The sequence below is a fragment of the Cavia porcellus genome, unplaced genomic scaffold, assembly GCF_034190915.1.
Source record: "Cavia porcellus strain 051 isolate PalLab524CR breed Dunkin Hartley unplaced genomic scaffold, mCavPor4.1 scaffold_9, whole genome shotgun sequence".
Classification (NCBI taxonomy): Eukaryota; Metazoa; Chordata; class Mammalia; order Rodentia; family Caviidae; genus Cavia; species Cavia porcellus.
Genome location: NW_026947492.1, coordinates 10,596,590 through 10,610,652, shown reverse-complemented (window position 1 = coordinate 10,610,652; position 14,063 = coordinate 10,596,590). Strand labels below are relative to the sequence as shown.

The 14,063-nt window shown below is 38.3% G+C and overlaps 1 protein-coding gene across 8 annotated transcripts in view; it reads right to left on the bottom strand.

Moving 5' to 3' along the window:
• The window catches only part of Kmt2a (lysine methyltransferase 2A), an 84,967-nt gene that overhangs the window by 43,524 nt on the left and 27,380 nt on the right, over positions 1-14,063 (bottom strand). For all 8 annotated transcript variants that reach the window (XM_063255862.1, XM_063255866.1, XM_063255864.1 and 5 more), the window contains 4 exons: positions 8,781-8,850; positions 3,269-5,928; positions 1,739-1,916; positions 450-684 (listed from right to left, as the gene is read on the bottom strand). In XM_063255862.1, the coding sequence (XP_063111932.1) occupies positions 450-684; positions 1,739-1,916; positions 3,269-5,928; positions 8,781-8,850 (3,143 nt within the window). The remainder of the gene's footprint in view (positions 1-449; positions 685-1,738; positions 1,917-3,268; positions 5,929-8,780; positions 8,851-14,063) is intronic.

Genomic DNA, 14,063 nt, shown 5'->3' with positions numbered 1-14,063 from the left:
TGTGATTTTCTATTGTTTATTTTTTCTGAAATTCTGTATAACTTGTACCCTTTTTCTGTTTTTTTTTCTTTTTCTCCTTAAATAAAAAAAATGTCAAAAACAAACAAACAAAAATTATATGAAGCAAAGATTGTAGTTCTTTAGTCATAGTAACCACATGCCAAGAGCTCATAGCCATGTAACTAGTGACTGTCACAGTGAACACAGTGCACACAGAACACTTAGTTACTACAGAATGGTCTACCAGAGAGCACTGCCCAGAGCATTTATTTAAGCAGAGCCCAAACCTAACTACATCACATAGTCCAAGTCTGCAACTAATCTTGCAGCTCAAGGAGATTCAATACAATCACCACTTTCAGTTTCCACGTGCACCTCTGAATCAAAACAGAGATAAAGAAGCAACCCCATGCCTGGGAAGTCAGTATCTCAAAGAAAGACCCACTCACTTGCAGCACTGCTTCTTTATATTTCGGCCACCAAATTTGGGCTTGTCTAAGCAATTAGTGCAAACACCACAGTCCTCAGGCACCTGGCAGCCCGGACACTGCCCACACCGTCTTGATCGCCGCCCTTTCTTTACTGGTGGTTCCTGAGGTGCCTTATTTCTGGTGACTGGTTTAATTGGCTTGATGGGTGGAGCAAGAGGTTCAGCATCTTCTGAGCCAGCAATTGATGACTTGTCTGTTAAAGAAGTGTCATTAGTTCCAAGGGAGTATCTAACTCATTCTTAGGAGTAGTGGGGGGAGAACCTCAAAATATCTTTGTATTATTACATTGTATAGGTACATCCAAATCTCTTCTACCTTAACTGGTAGTCCAAAACTAAAATACATTCTAATAAAAATACTGCTCTATGAGTGCCTGCCTGGCAAGTGCAAGGTCCAGAATTTGATCCCTGATACCAATAAATAAATATATAAATGATATTTATATAGAGAACTGAGTTTTAATTATTTATAAAGCTTTAAAATGCCTATAACTTGCAGCTTAATGAAAGCAAAATTCCAAATACTAAAAACAAAGTCTAATCTAAAATGAAGAATATGAACTAAATGTGTCTAAGGATTTTATAAACCTCCACATTCATTAAGAGCAGCCACCAGCATTTCAGAACTATTTGGCAATCATAAGAATGTGCCTCTCTGGGGCTGGGGATTTAGCTCAGCGGCATAAGCACCTTCCTTGCAAGTGTGCGGTTGTGAGTTCGATCCCTGGTACTGATGAAAATGAAAAAGACCAAAAAAAAAAAAAAAAAAAAAAAAAAAAAGAACGTGCCTCTCAGTCTCAATTCCAGGACGCATAACTGACCAGGTCCCTAGCAGGTACATACTCAAATCCAGTGGTGTGAAAAGGCCACACTTTCCACAGTGGCAGTGACACTAAGGCAGACTTGTTCCTGCGAGACCAAGAAACCTGGCAGCCAATTTTTATTCAAAGACTCCCTGACTGCCTTGCCAAACTACTCTTAGACTGCATGGCAGTCTCCTTCCAGGGTTAGAACTTCCTTTACAATCTGACAACTCTCCCAGCACTCCCTGGCTACCAGCTCCTCCTTTTTTTTCTCAGCTATTTCTTCTAAAAAAAACTTCATGTACTTAATTCCTTCCAGCTGTTTTGTTTTGTTTTGTTTTGTTTTAAAGACCCAGATTAACTATGAAGAGCCTCCTGGGCATCCCAAGAATGACCAACAAATAAAAAATCTGCTCACACTCCAAAGGTGACCTCCCAGACCTACCATCATTCCCCATGGAAGACAAAATCTTTTCACGTTCTTCCCATGGTAAGGCACTCAGGGTGGGCATGTCATCAGGAAACACAGCTCGTTTTCGGCCAAGGGCAACAGCAGCTCTTCTGCAGACATGTTTAATCCTAGGGCCTCGCACAGAGGTCTCTGATGAATCACTTTCTTGACCCTAAATTCAAAGCAGGCCAAAAATAATGATAACCATATACACGCAAATATAACTAAATTATACCAATGTATACTTGATCAAGCATTATGATCCAGCATCGAAACATACAAGTCTAGTTATTCTCAGCTGAGGAAGTAGTATCAACATACAAAATCCAATTACTCCTCATCCAAAAATTGACAGTGATGAAGTCTCATCAAAAAAACAGAAATTAACTAAGCTTTTTTTTTTTTGTACTGAGGATTGAACTCATGACCTTGCACTTGCCAGGCAGGCGCCTGTGCCACTGAGCTAAATCCCTGGCCCTTAGTTAGGAATCTTGATTAATTAGAAATCAATTAGACCTCTCTATAATTCTCAAAATTCAAGCTGCTAGCCTCTACAGTATTACTGAAAAAGTCTAATGTTAACAAGGCTGTTTTAACCAGTCTCTTTCTTACGCTTCCTTGATGAACAGAGAAGGGAGGAAATACTTGATAAATGGATGGAAAAATTGTCATGGCTCCAAACAAAAGTATCTTGCATTTTAAAGAGCCACTGTCTCTATCAGGAGGAGGCTAACTGAAAATATCCAACATGGTGCCTGAAAAGTCCCTTTACATTGCTGCTAAAACTCTCAACTTGTCAAAATTAATGAAAATATAAGCCTAGGTTGAATAACAACAAAACCAACTAAGCTGTGGCCATTTTAATCTAACTCAGCATGATAGTAAGATCCACCATGTGATAACTATTCTTAAAAAACCTAAAGATCAGATTTTCTCTGGAAAGGTCATGCCTCATTGTTTTTGTTTTTTTTTTTTTAACTGCTGTTCTTGGCAAAAATTTGCTTGGCATTTTCTAAACACACAGAATTCCACAGCTTTTATGTCCCACAATGTAAGGCTAAGTGCTTCTCGTGGTGTCTGTTATCTATTGTTCTAATCATCTACTACTCAGAGGAAGAGAATATTTGTATCTAGTTTTCTATTAGGGAAAATGAATATAAAAATATAAATATATTTGGCAATATAAAAATATTCCTTCAAAATTATGTCAGATTGCATATGCACCAAACTGATGGGGTACAAACAACTCGGCATTCTCTGTAAAACTGTTTCACTCTGCCAGCTAGCCACACTTGCTCAAATACATGTCATACTTTTCCATCGCCACTGAAACCATTCCTACCACACAGAATGTTAATACCTTGTTATTTTCTACTTCTCTCTTCCAGTCCTTGACAGACCACCGAAACACTAACCCCTCCAGCATACTTCCCTGATTACCATAACTGGAAGTAACAAAGCACTTAACCCACAGGAAGGGCTCGGGACACTGCTGGTTTGAACAGGGAAGGTGGAAATGAGTACCTGTGCTTTGGGCTGGTCCGTTTGTTTAAGACTCTTACTCTTCTCAATCTTGCAGAGCTGGGCTTTGGCCTTTTTTAGGAGGCTGGCAACCCTCTTGTCAGTCATTGGAAGCTTGTCTGCCTGAGCCAGCATGGAGCCGATGGAGGAAGTGGAATGTCTGACAGTGCTAGATGAAGGAGTAGAAAGGCAAAGGGCTTTCTCCTTCTCCAGGGATGGGGCAGCTGGGCCGAGGTCCAAGTTGGTTTTTTCCAGATTTCCTCTCCCTTTCTTTATAAGTATTTTGGTTTTGACAGTTGCTGTATCCCCAAGAGTCACAGAAGCAACATCAGTCCCAGAATCGAGTGATGAAGACTTCTTGCGCCCTGCTGCTTTTTTGGCAGAAGATGAAGCGGCAACATCTTCCCCCACAGCCGCCTTCTCTTTGGAAACCCTGCCCACCGGGTACAAAGCAGCACTGCTCTGCATCTCGGGGCCCTTCTTCCTCTTCTCCTTCCGTGACTCCCGCTTATTCTCCTTTTCTCGCTCTCGGTCTCTCTCTCTGCTCTTGTCCTTCTCCGCACTCTTGTCAGCATCCCGATCTTTGGACAGCTCCTCAGGGGCCTTGTCTTTATTTCTCCCCTTCTCGGGCTGAGAGCCTGGGGTGAACCAAGGGAAGAGAGGAGTAGGACTACTCGATGAAAACGGCTCTGCCGGAGCACTAGTTTGCTTCCTTGGTCTCTGACTTTTCTCTGTAGATTCCCCAGACTGGGTCAGGGAATGAGAAGGAAAAGTAAAAGTTGGGTTTAAGGCACTAGTGGCAAGAGGACTAACAGAAATGCTTAATGAGGAAGAGACAGAAGACGGAGGAGTGAGAGGTGACAGCTCAGAAGCACTAAGCCTTCCGCTTCTTGTCCTCATGGAGTGAGAAGGAGATCTTGGTTCAGATCGAATAGGACTAAAGACTTTTCTTTTCCTTTTTCTACTAGATACTCCTGAAGATGATGTACCAGCAGAAGTTCGATTACTAGGCAAGGTTACAGACTCAAATATTCTAGAGTGTGCCTCGCTTGGAGTAAATCTTGGAGCTCTAAGAAGAGGGCTCCTTTTGTGCATATCAAACCTTGTTCCCGAATGGAGTGGTGAAAACAACCGGGCTGAAGCAGCAGTACCAGATGGAGAAAAACCAGATGCAAAGCCAACATCCTCAGGAGTTAGTGGAGGGGGTCGGAAATTATCAAATATTGGTTTACGAATCAGACCTTCTTTGGCATACTTTGCTGAGGAAAAGTATTGTGGCTCTGACCTAGAATGCTTTAAAGAAGTCCACCTAAACGTCGGCTCTCGCAAAATAGATTTTCGCTTCCCTTGCATGGGAGCAGCAGAGGCAGGCAAAAATGGTGATGCTAAGGGGATTGTTGGAGGCATTAGCCAAGGTGTGTGGTCAGAGATGCTGGAGGCTGGCTGCAGCGGAGGCGGAGGAGTAAGCAGGGGTGGAGGTGGAGAGGAGGAGGTCTGCTGCTGGGGGGCACTTTGTAGAGTTGATAATTTTTTACTCGTTCTAGATCCAAAACTTCTCTCTGACACTGAATACCTTCTGCTTCTCCTATCGTTACTCTCGTTTTCTGGGGACTGGGAAATAGGCAGTGGTGTATGAACTTCAGGGGTGTCGCTTCGCTCTTCAGGAAGTACCTGAATCTCCTCAGAGGCCTGAGAATCTGTAGAGGTATCAACACTGGGGCTACTAGATCGGGAGGAGTCTGAAGACATTTGCGAGGAGTGTTGAGAAGCCGCACTTGATTTTTCAGAAGATCCACAGGATGTGGCACTGAACCTACTATTCGGTGTAGACTCCAGGCGGGCTATTTTAATTGGAGGGTCGTAATCTTCATCCTCTATGAAGCGCCGAGGGGTTTTAATGATCCGTGAGGAGATAGCACTGACAACAGGCATAATGAACTGCCGGATATTTTTGACCTGTGTCTTCACCTTTCTTCCTTGCAGCTGAGCTGCTTCTTTTTCAATTTTCTTTTGAGCCCCCTTCTTTGCCCTCTGCAAGAGTTGTTTAGCAATTGTTGCATCTGTCCTTTTAGAAGAAGGAATAATCCTAACTGGCTTAATCCTTCGAGGGCTTTGTCTGACAATTGTCTTGTCGTCTTTTGTGAGTGGAGGGGTTCCTTCCTTGTCTTTCCGGACCTTCTGGGGCTTTTCCAGTTCAGAATTAATGAGGAGATCTGAAGGGGTCTTTATCCTTTCTGTTGAAGGAGGTCGTCCTCGCCGGCGTACAATCTGTACCCCTTTCCTTCCTATTTGAAGCTTCCCTGTTTTAAACTTAGACTTGAGAGGAGAAAGTTTACCTGCTCTTAATTTTTTAATCTTTGTGGCTTGCTGAAATGTAGCGGAAGGTGTCCGTTTAATTTTTTTCAGGCTCTCTTCTTTGTTTCCCTTTGGTAATTCTGAAATGTCCTTTCCATGTGTGATTTTAATTTTTACTCCAGGGAAGGTAGGAGGTCTGCCTCGTTTCTTTTCTATATTTTTTGAATCTTTCTTCTTGATCTTATCTCCAGATTTATTGGTCTCTGATTTATTTAAAGGGGAAAACACAGGTGGGTCTGAGAGGATAGCTGAATTTCGGTCAGAGCCACTTCTAGGTCTCCCGCGAGGTTTTCGAGGACTAGTTTTAACTGTGTATAGAAATTAAACAATGAAGAGCATATATTTAGCTATATAGTTCAGTTGGTAGCTAAGCCGAACATAATTAACACAGGTCATTTTATGCCAAATTCAACTTGTGTCTATCTACTAAATCAATAAACATCTGAATTGTGTCTAGTTTGATTTCACCAAAAATTTGCCTCAAATAAATCAAGTAAGTAACATTCCAATTAAAAGAATATTTAAACACTTTTTTGATACAAGATGATAGTAAGAGGTTTTCAAGTGAAAAGTAATGTAAAAACAACTTTAGATGAGCAAGAAGATTTTTTCCCTGAATTTAAAACAATTTTTTAAAAAAATCTATGCTTCCTTATCCTAGCCACAAGAGTGCCATTTAAGGATATGCTTCTAATAAGTCAACCCAACTTTTCAGTTTGGAATTTGGGCTTTGAATAAGTTTGAACAAGGTCTTCAATGAATAACATACCAAATTACATAGGAAAAGGCTCCTATGTAACTCTGCATCTTGTGTTTTTAATCTGTTTACCAAAGTAAAGAAAACTTTATTAAATAGAAAAATATTCATTCATGAGATCTCAGAACATTACAGAAATCTGTAGACTATGAACGATCAGAGGAGTGACTAATCATGTGTCCATTAATTTATTCTCCTAAGAGTTCTGAAAGTAGTTAGATGCAAGTTAAAAGATTCAACCTTAAATATGTTAAGAGCAATTAGTAACTTATTAAATCCTATTTCTTCTATTCTAAATAAAAGCAATGTGCCAGTTTATAAACCGGCTCAATCTGCTACGTATCAAGAGAGTTAAGAAAACAAATTGTCTCCAGTACTCATATAAACTTGTATTAAAAGGTATTATGGGTCAGGGGTATAGCTCAGTAGTGCAGCGCCTGTCTGGCAAGCATGAGGTCCTGAGTTCGATTTCCAGGACCAAAAAAAAAAAAAAAAGAGCTGCCAATGCTATCATCTTTTCTCTTTTGAGCATTTGATAATTTACAATATTCTTCTGACACTAAAACTTCTCTTTGGGCCAGGGATTTAGCTCAGTGGTGCAAGTGCCTTCCTGGCAAGTGCAAGGTTGTGAGTTCGATCCCAGGGTACCAAAAAACAAACAAACAAAAACCACTTCTCTTCGCAGGCACCAAAAGAGATTTTAGGCCATTACAAATATTTTACTATGGAGCCACTTTATAAGACAGCAGAAATCAACAAAGGTCTTATTGCTGAGCTTTCTAAATATAAATGTTCTCACCAATTAACTTATGAGTTTTCTGAGTTTTCTTTAACATATAAAGATTTATGAATTTATTGTCAATATATATAGTAATTAAAAGGAATAGACGAAAAGGTAGGAAACTATCTCTCATTTCTTAAATAATGAAGGATAACCAGATGATTTTTAGTAATAATAAAAAGACACAGATAAACTGGTAACCAAGAAAAAAACCAAGAGGAAACCATCATCAAAGCGTTGTGAATTAATAAAATTCTCCTATCCAGAAGTATGAGATTCTTTTATCATGTAGTTGACTTGACCTGGGCCACTCAGAAGACTTCCTTAATTCGAAAAATCTCTTCTCTTCTACTTTTAAAATAAGTTTTTGGTACTTAAATAGAAAAAGTAGTTCTACTGCTAACTTCCATAATGTACAAAACATACAAAGAACTCACACATTGGTTATACATAATTGCTCTGAGTGTATTTTCTTCATTTGTCAGCCATAAATGAAGAGTCAAGACTAGATGATCCCTAAAATCCCTTTCCTATATGAAATTTTAAGATTTCATCACATCTTTGGGCCTCAAACTCAAGGCAATCAATCCTCTTGTCTCAGCCTGAGTGCTGAAATTATAGGGCCCAGTTAAGACTTCATCCCATCTTAAAGAGATCAGAGCCTCTGTCTGAAGAGCACAGATACACAGACTCTATTAGCTAACTTCTTCTAAATAAAAAAGAAAAGCTGCCAACTTGGTGTCTGAATTAGAGTACTGTACAACAGTGATGGCGAACGTTTCAGAGCTTCCAATGATGACAGCCGGCTGTGGCACGTATGTGGTAGGTCCATCACCGCAGTTATATAACATGATGATTTTTTTTTTTTTTTAAAGTGATACGCAAATGCCAGGAAACATCACAAACTAGTCAGTGCCAAAGAGCAAAATCTGCTAACCACAGAGTACTTAAGCAGATTGTCTATCTACATAAAATCAAAGAAAACCATATAAGAAGTCAAAATGTTGGTAACATTTTGGGAATGTTGGGAAATGTTGGGAATGTATTTTCCTACAAAAAATCTTCAAGTCTCTTCCGTACAGAGCTGAATTATGCTAACTATTAAATGTTATTTCTACTGAGGAACTTCTGTTCAGCAGACTGCCTGAAAGTCTAGAATTTCAGGATATCCCAGATATTCTGTTTGTGAGAAAATGACAAACATTGCTGTAGATGGAAACATCTGTGCAACTTTCTCTTAAGTTTTTCATGCATGAGGTAGTTTCACACACTACCAAACTTTATTTTTAGTTCTTTGACAATAGTAGACAAGATTTGTTCTATAAAAAACAATGGTCAAATTATTCCTACAGACGTAAGTACTAACACAATAATACAAAATATGTAAATCTGAGGATACTTTCAGTAGGTTATCCCTAAGTCTACCATGTTTCCCCACAATTAGTAGGAACCTAAAAACCAACGATAACCTGACAGAGAAGCATGCCATAGAGAAATCTAGTTCATAAGTAGTCTCCTAACTCCAGAGTTGTAGGCCATCTTTTAAATGCAACCAAGGCATAGGAAAGCCACAATCTCCTAGCAAACAGAACTTAAGGTACCACGTGCTTAACTGGTCATACCTGAAGGAGACCTTGTAGGACTTCGCACTCTGACTTCTTCATCTGAGCCAAAACCTAAGAACTGCTCATCCTACAACAAAGGAAAATTATTTTAAAATCAGAGGCAAAAAACATGAATGTGAACATACCCCAAAGAAATGTCCAGAAAAGATAAATGAATTTGGAAAATTAGCCCATACATATTAATTATCATCATCCAAATGGATACTATAAAATACATTGAAATACATGTACCCAGTCATATAGCTTCATCATAGACAAATGAGAATTGTTTAGTAACTGAATAATGCATTGAAACTTCATCTTTGGTGCATACTACATATGGGTAGACCTAAATTTCAAACTACAGATACAGCCCAAAACAATTAAAGTATAACTTTAATTCAAGTAAGCAAATCAGTACAATGGTAGAAATATACAGCCCCAATAAAAACAAATGCTTTTCAACAAGTACTTAAGTCTAAAAAAACATAAGGAATAACATAAATGATAATCTCTAGTCTACTAAATATTAATAGAGACTGAAAGTGCCATAATTGTCAGTTCCTTAACTCAGGAATTGACATTTAGATACGATTTCTACACATTTGAGATCCACAGATTCTCAACATGCATTTATGGCACCATTTTAAAATGCCCTGTGATAAGAGACTTAATGGTGGGCAGCAGCATTGGTGAAAGAGGTCATAAATTGACCATAAATAGGATGAAATCCTTTCACTTACAGGAAGGCATCTTATTTTTAGTTCCAATTGCAAAAGACAAAAATGCAAAAGCTTCTTACCTCTAACTTTTAACTGCCTTTAAAAAGAAAAATCTAAGGATTCATTGAAGTTCTCAAGAAAGATGCTCTATTGAAACAAACTAATTAACAGACATTCATTGATTCACAGAAACTAATTCAACTCCTTCCCAGAGAAAGACACAAAGAGAATTTCAGATTCCAGAAACAAAATCCACAGAAAAGAAGAAAAAATAAATGCAGAACAGACTTGAACTTTCAGTATATACTGGTTAAATCTTAAACTGAATTCCAATGACTAAAGCCCCCAGATTTTCCTCTCAAGAGCTAAGGTCACACATATATGAATGAAATTGGAGCGTTTTCTGCTCAAGTTAGTTCTTAACCATGTTAGTTTAAAGCTAGAGGCAGTGGTAATCTTTTCAAATACTTTTCCATTAGGAATATCTTAAAAGGTAAATATAACTTTTTAGATTAATTAGCTGACTCAATTCAAATTTAAATGCATTTGTGGAGCAAAATACTTGAAGCCAAGGCTTTGTATTCTACAACTGAGACACATTTTTTATTAGATGCTAAAAATTTGTTTTATTCTTTGAGAATGCTGAAATTAAAGCTATTTAAGAAAAAGCTGAAATCCCTTCAGAGAGATTTATTTGATGTATTGTAATTCTAAGAATGTGCCAAGTTTAAATATAAGGAATATATACTAAGTACTTTTTTAAAAAGTTTATCACTAACAACAAACTCTTATTTTTGCTTTAAAAATTTACAGTAGACTCTTACTATGAAGTATCACTTGTGAATAAGAGAAATTCCTATCCCTTTATCTTAATACAAGTTGGGACATAACTTAGGACATGTGGAAATGAACTTGAGAAAAATTTCTATAATGATTTTTCAGGAGTCACACCTGTAGGCTACAATATCACCAAAAGAAAGGCAAACAATGATCCAAGTAAGAACATTATACTAAATGGGAAAAACTGTAAGCATTTTTTCTAAAACCAAGAACAAGACAAGATGTGCACTCTCACTCCTTCTGTTCAATACAGTATTCCAAACATTAGCTACAGTAGAAAGAAGGAAATGGAGTAAGTATAGAAAAGGAAGAAGTTGCCAGGGATGGTGGCACACACCCATAACTGCAGCACTTGGGAGGCTGATACAGGAGGACCGCTACAAGTTCGAGACCAGCCTGGGCTACAAGGTGATTTCAAGGCCAGTCAAACCTGTATAAGAAAACTCTGTCTCAAAAAAACAAGGGGGAAAAAAAAGACCTTTGGGGATCTAAGACTCTTGGAATAAACAAATTCAGCAAAGTAGCAGCATATAAAATCAGTATACAAACACCAATACAGTTCCTGTATACAAACAATGAATCCACTGAGAAGTAAATCAAGAAAATAATCTCATTCACTACAGTTTTCAAAAAAAAATTTTTCCTAGGAATTAACCTAACCAAGGAAGTGAAAGCACTCTGGGGCCAAGGATAGAGCTCAGTGTCACAGCACCTGCCCAGCAAGTGCGAGGTTATAAGTTCAATACCAAAACAAAGCAAAACAAAACAATACAACAACAACCCTCTGAGAAAAAACACTGAAGAGGTCATCAGAAAATAGATATCCTGAAGCCAATTCATCCTTCTTGTGAGCCCCAGGGAGCCATGCTGGGCCCGAGAGGAGCAACAAGAAGCCAATTTGCCCTTCCCATGAGCTGGCATAAACCATGTCGGACCAAGGAAGGGGAAGAGAAAAAAAAAAGAAACTAGATATCCTCTGTTCCTAGATAGGCAGGACCAATATACTCAAAATGGTCATACTTCCAAAACATACATACATTTAATGCAATCCCAATTAAAATCCAAAGAGTATTCTTTACAGAACTAGAAAAAAAACCAAAAAACAAAAAACCTCTAAGATTTATATAAAACCAGAAGAGACCCAGAATAACAAAAGCCAACCTGAACAACAGGAACAAGAGCAGGAAATATCACAATCCTGGATTTCAAGTTTTAATACAAAGCTACAGTAATAGAAACAATGGTACCAGATCAAAAATGGATACATGGATCAACAGGGCAGAATTGTGGATGCAGAAACGATTCCAGGCACATTCAGCCATCTGACCATGACAAAGGGGATAAAACCATGCATCAAAGGAAAGATAGGCTCTTTAATGAACAGTGCTATAAAAACTGGTTGTCTACCGATAGAAAAATGAATCTAGACCTGTATCTCTCACTCTGCACTAAAACCAAATCAAAATAGATCAGAGACCTGAATATTAAAACAGAAGCATGGAATCTGCTGCAAGATAAAATATATAACACTCCTAAAGACACAGGCATAGGCAAGGACCCTCTGAACAGACACAACTGCACAAAGGATAACACCAATGATTAACAAATGGGATTATATTAAATTAGAAAGCTTCTGCATGGCAAAAACAAAACAAACCTCACAAAACCACAGAAAAGAGACAATCTATAGAATGGGAAAGTTTTTTGCCAGCTATTTCTCAGACATTATTTGCAACATATGAAGAACTCAAAAATTAGACCCTGTACCAAAAATGGCATTTGAAATGAACAGATACTTCTCAAAGGAAGTACAAATAGCCAGTAAGTAAGTAAAAAAAGTTCAGCACCTTTGACCATTAGAAAAATGCAAATCAAAGCAATGCCAAGATTCCATCTTATTCCAGGTAGAACAGCTATCATCAAGAACGCAAAAAAAAAAAAAACAACAAAAACTATGAAGTTGTGGGGAAAAAAGAGAACCCTGCTACATTGCTGGTAGGAATATAAACTAGTACAACCAATAAGGAAATCAGTATGGAGATTCCTCTAAAAACTAAAAATACATAGCCCCGTGTGGTAGAACATACCTGTAATCCCAGCATGGGGGGCGGGGGACAACTGAGGCAGGAGGATTGTTGTAAGTTTGAGGCCAGCCTGGGCTACAAAGTGAGCTCAAGGCCAGTCTGAATTGTACAGCGAGACTCTGTCTCAAAAAAGACCAAAAAAACAAAAAACAAAACAAACAAAAAAAACCAACCAACCCCCCCCCAACCAACTCTTTAAAGGCACAAATTTTATTTAACCCAGCTACACTTCCTTCTGGGTATATTTCAGTCATCATATCCAAGTTTACAGCAGTACAACTCATAATAGCTAAATCTTGGAAGTGGTCTAGAGGTTCATCAACAGATGACTGGATAAAGAAAATACGGTACATATGCATTATAGAGCACTACATAGCCACGAACAACAATACATTTGAGCTATCTGTAAAAAATAAGTCCAACTTGGGTCCAAAATGCTAAGTGAAATAAGTCAGACACAGATGGTTAAATAGCATACAGTTTACCTTATGAGAAACCCAAAGTATAAATAATTTAAAAAGCAAAATAAAAAATGATGGGCAACAGACACTGTGTGGATATAGGAAAGAGACCTGGGAATAAAGAGAGACATAGGACGGAAGAGTGAGGAATGAGAAGTACAAAAGAATCAAGATGTGAGATGTGTATGTTCCGATATCTCATAATAAATTCACCACGTATCACAAAAATACTAATAAAAATTTTTTTAAGCCCAAGTAATCTAAAATCTTATCAGAACAATGGAAATTCCAATTTAACTGTAAAAATGTGCTTGGGGCAGATTTATTTATGCTGGGGATTGAACCTAATGTTGTAGGCATGCCAAACATGTATTATATGTATTTCATCACTGAACAAAACTCCCAGCCCAGAAAAAAATAGTTAAAACAGTGATCCTAAAATGTACTTGGAAGAAAAAAAAAAAATAGGCAATGGTAAATTGCTTCAAAAGTTATAAAAATAAAACAATCATAGAACTCTTATACTGTAGGAAGGCGATCTTGTTGGCACAAGAACGAGAGGACAGCATGGATGGTTCTCAGAAGGATTGATTTAAGGCAGCAGCGACAAACCTATGGCGTGCGTGCCACAGCAGGCACTCAGAGCCCTCTCGGTCAGTACATAAGCCAGGTCACATCGGCTAATCAGCTTTCACTCAGCGCTGGTACACTGTGCTAAGTGGGTCTGGGTTGCAGTCCGGGCATTCGGACTCTTAACAGGTTGGTCATCATTGGTTTAGGGTCTGCATTCTCACACTCTTAAGCTATGTGATCTTAGACAAGTCACTTCCTATTTGTCTCTACATTTCTTCACTTATTGAAATACTGAGAGCATATAAAATAGCATGCAAAATCACTTAGAAAACCTTAAGACAACATACATATAGGAGGGTCTTACTAGTACTGTGGTAGTTAAATAAAACTTCTCAGAGCCCAAATGAGTCGCCCAAGATCAAACAAGTGGCAACAAAGAACCCATGTATCTAAATCAGGTGTAGACATGGCTGACCTACCGTAATTCTACAACTAAAACCATAATTATTTAAAAGAGTCAAATAAATTATCTACAGTATAAAAACTGCTAATCCACTATTAAAGCAACATAATGGCCATTTTCAGATCCTTCACGCTTGTGCTATTTTCCTTTTCCTCCAT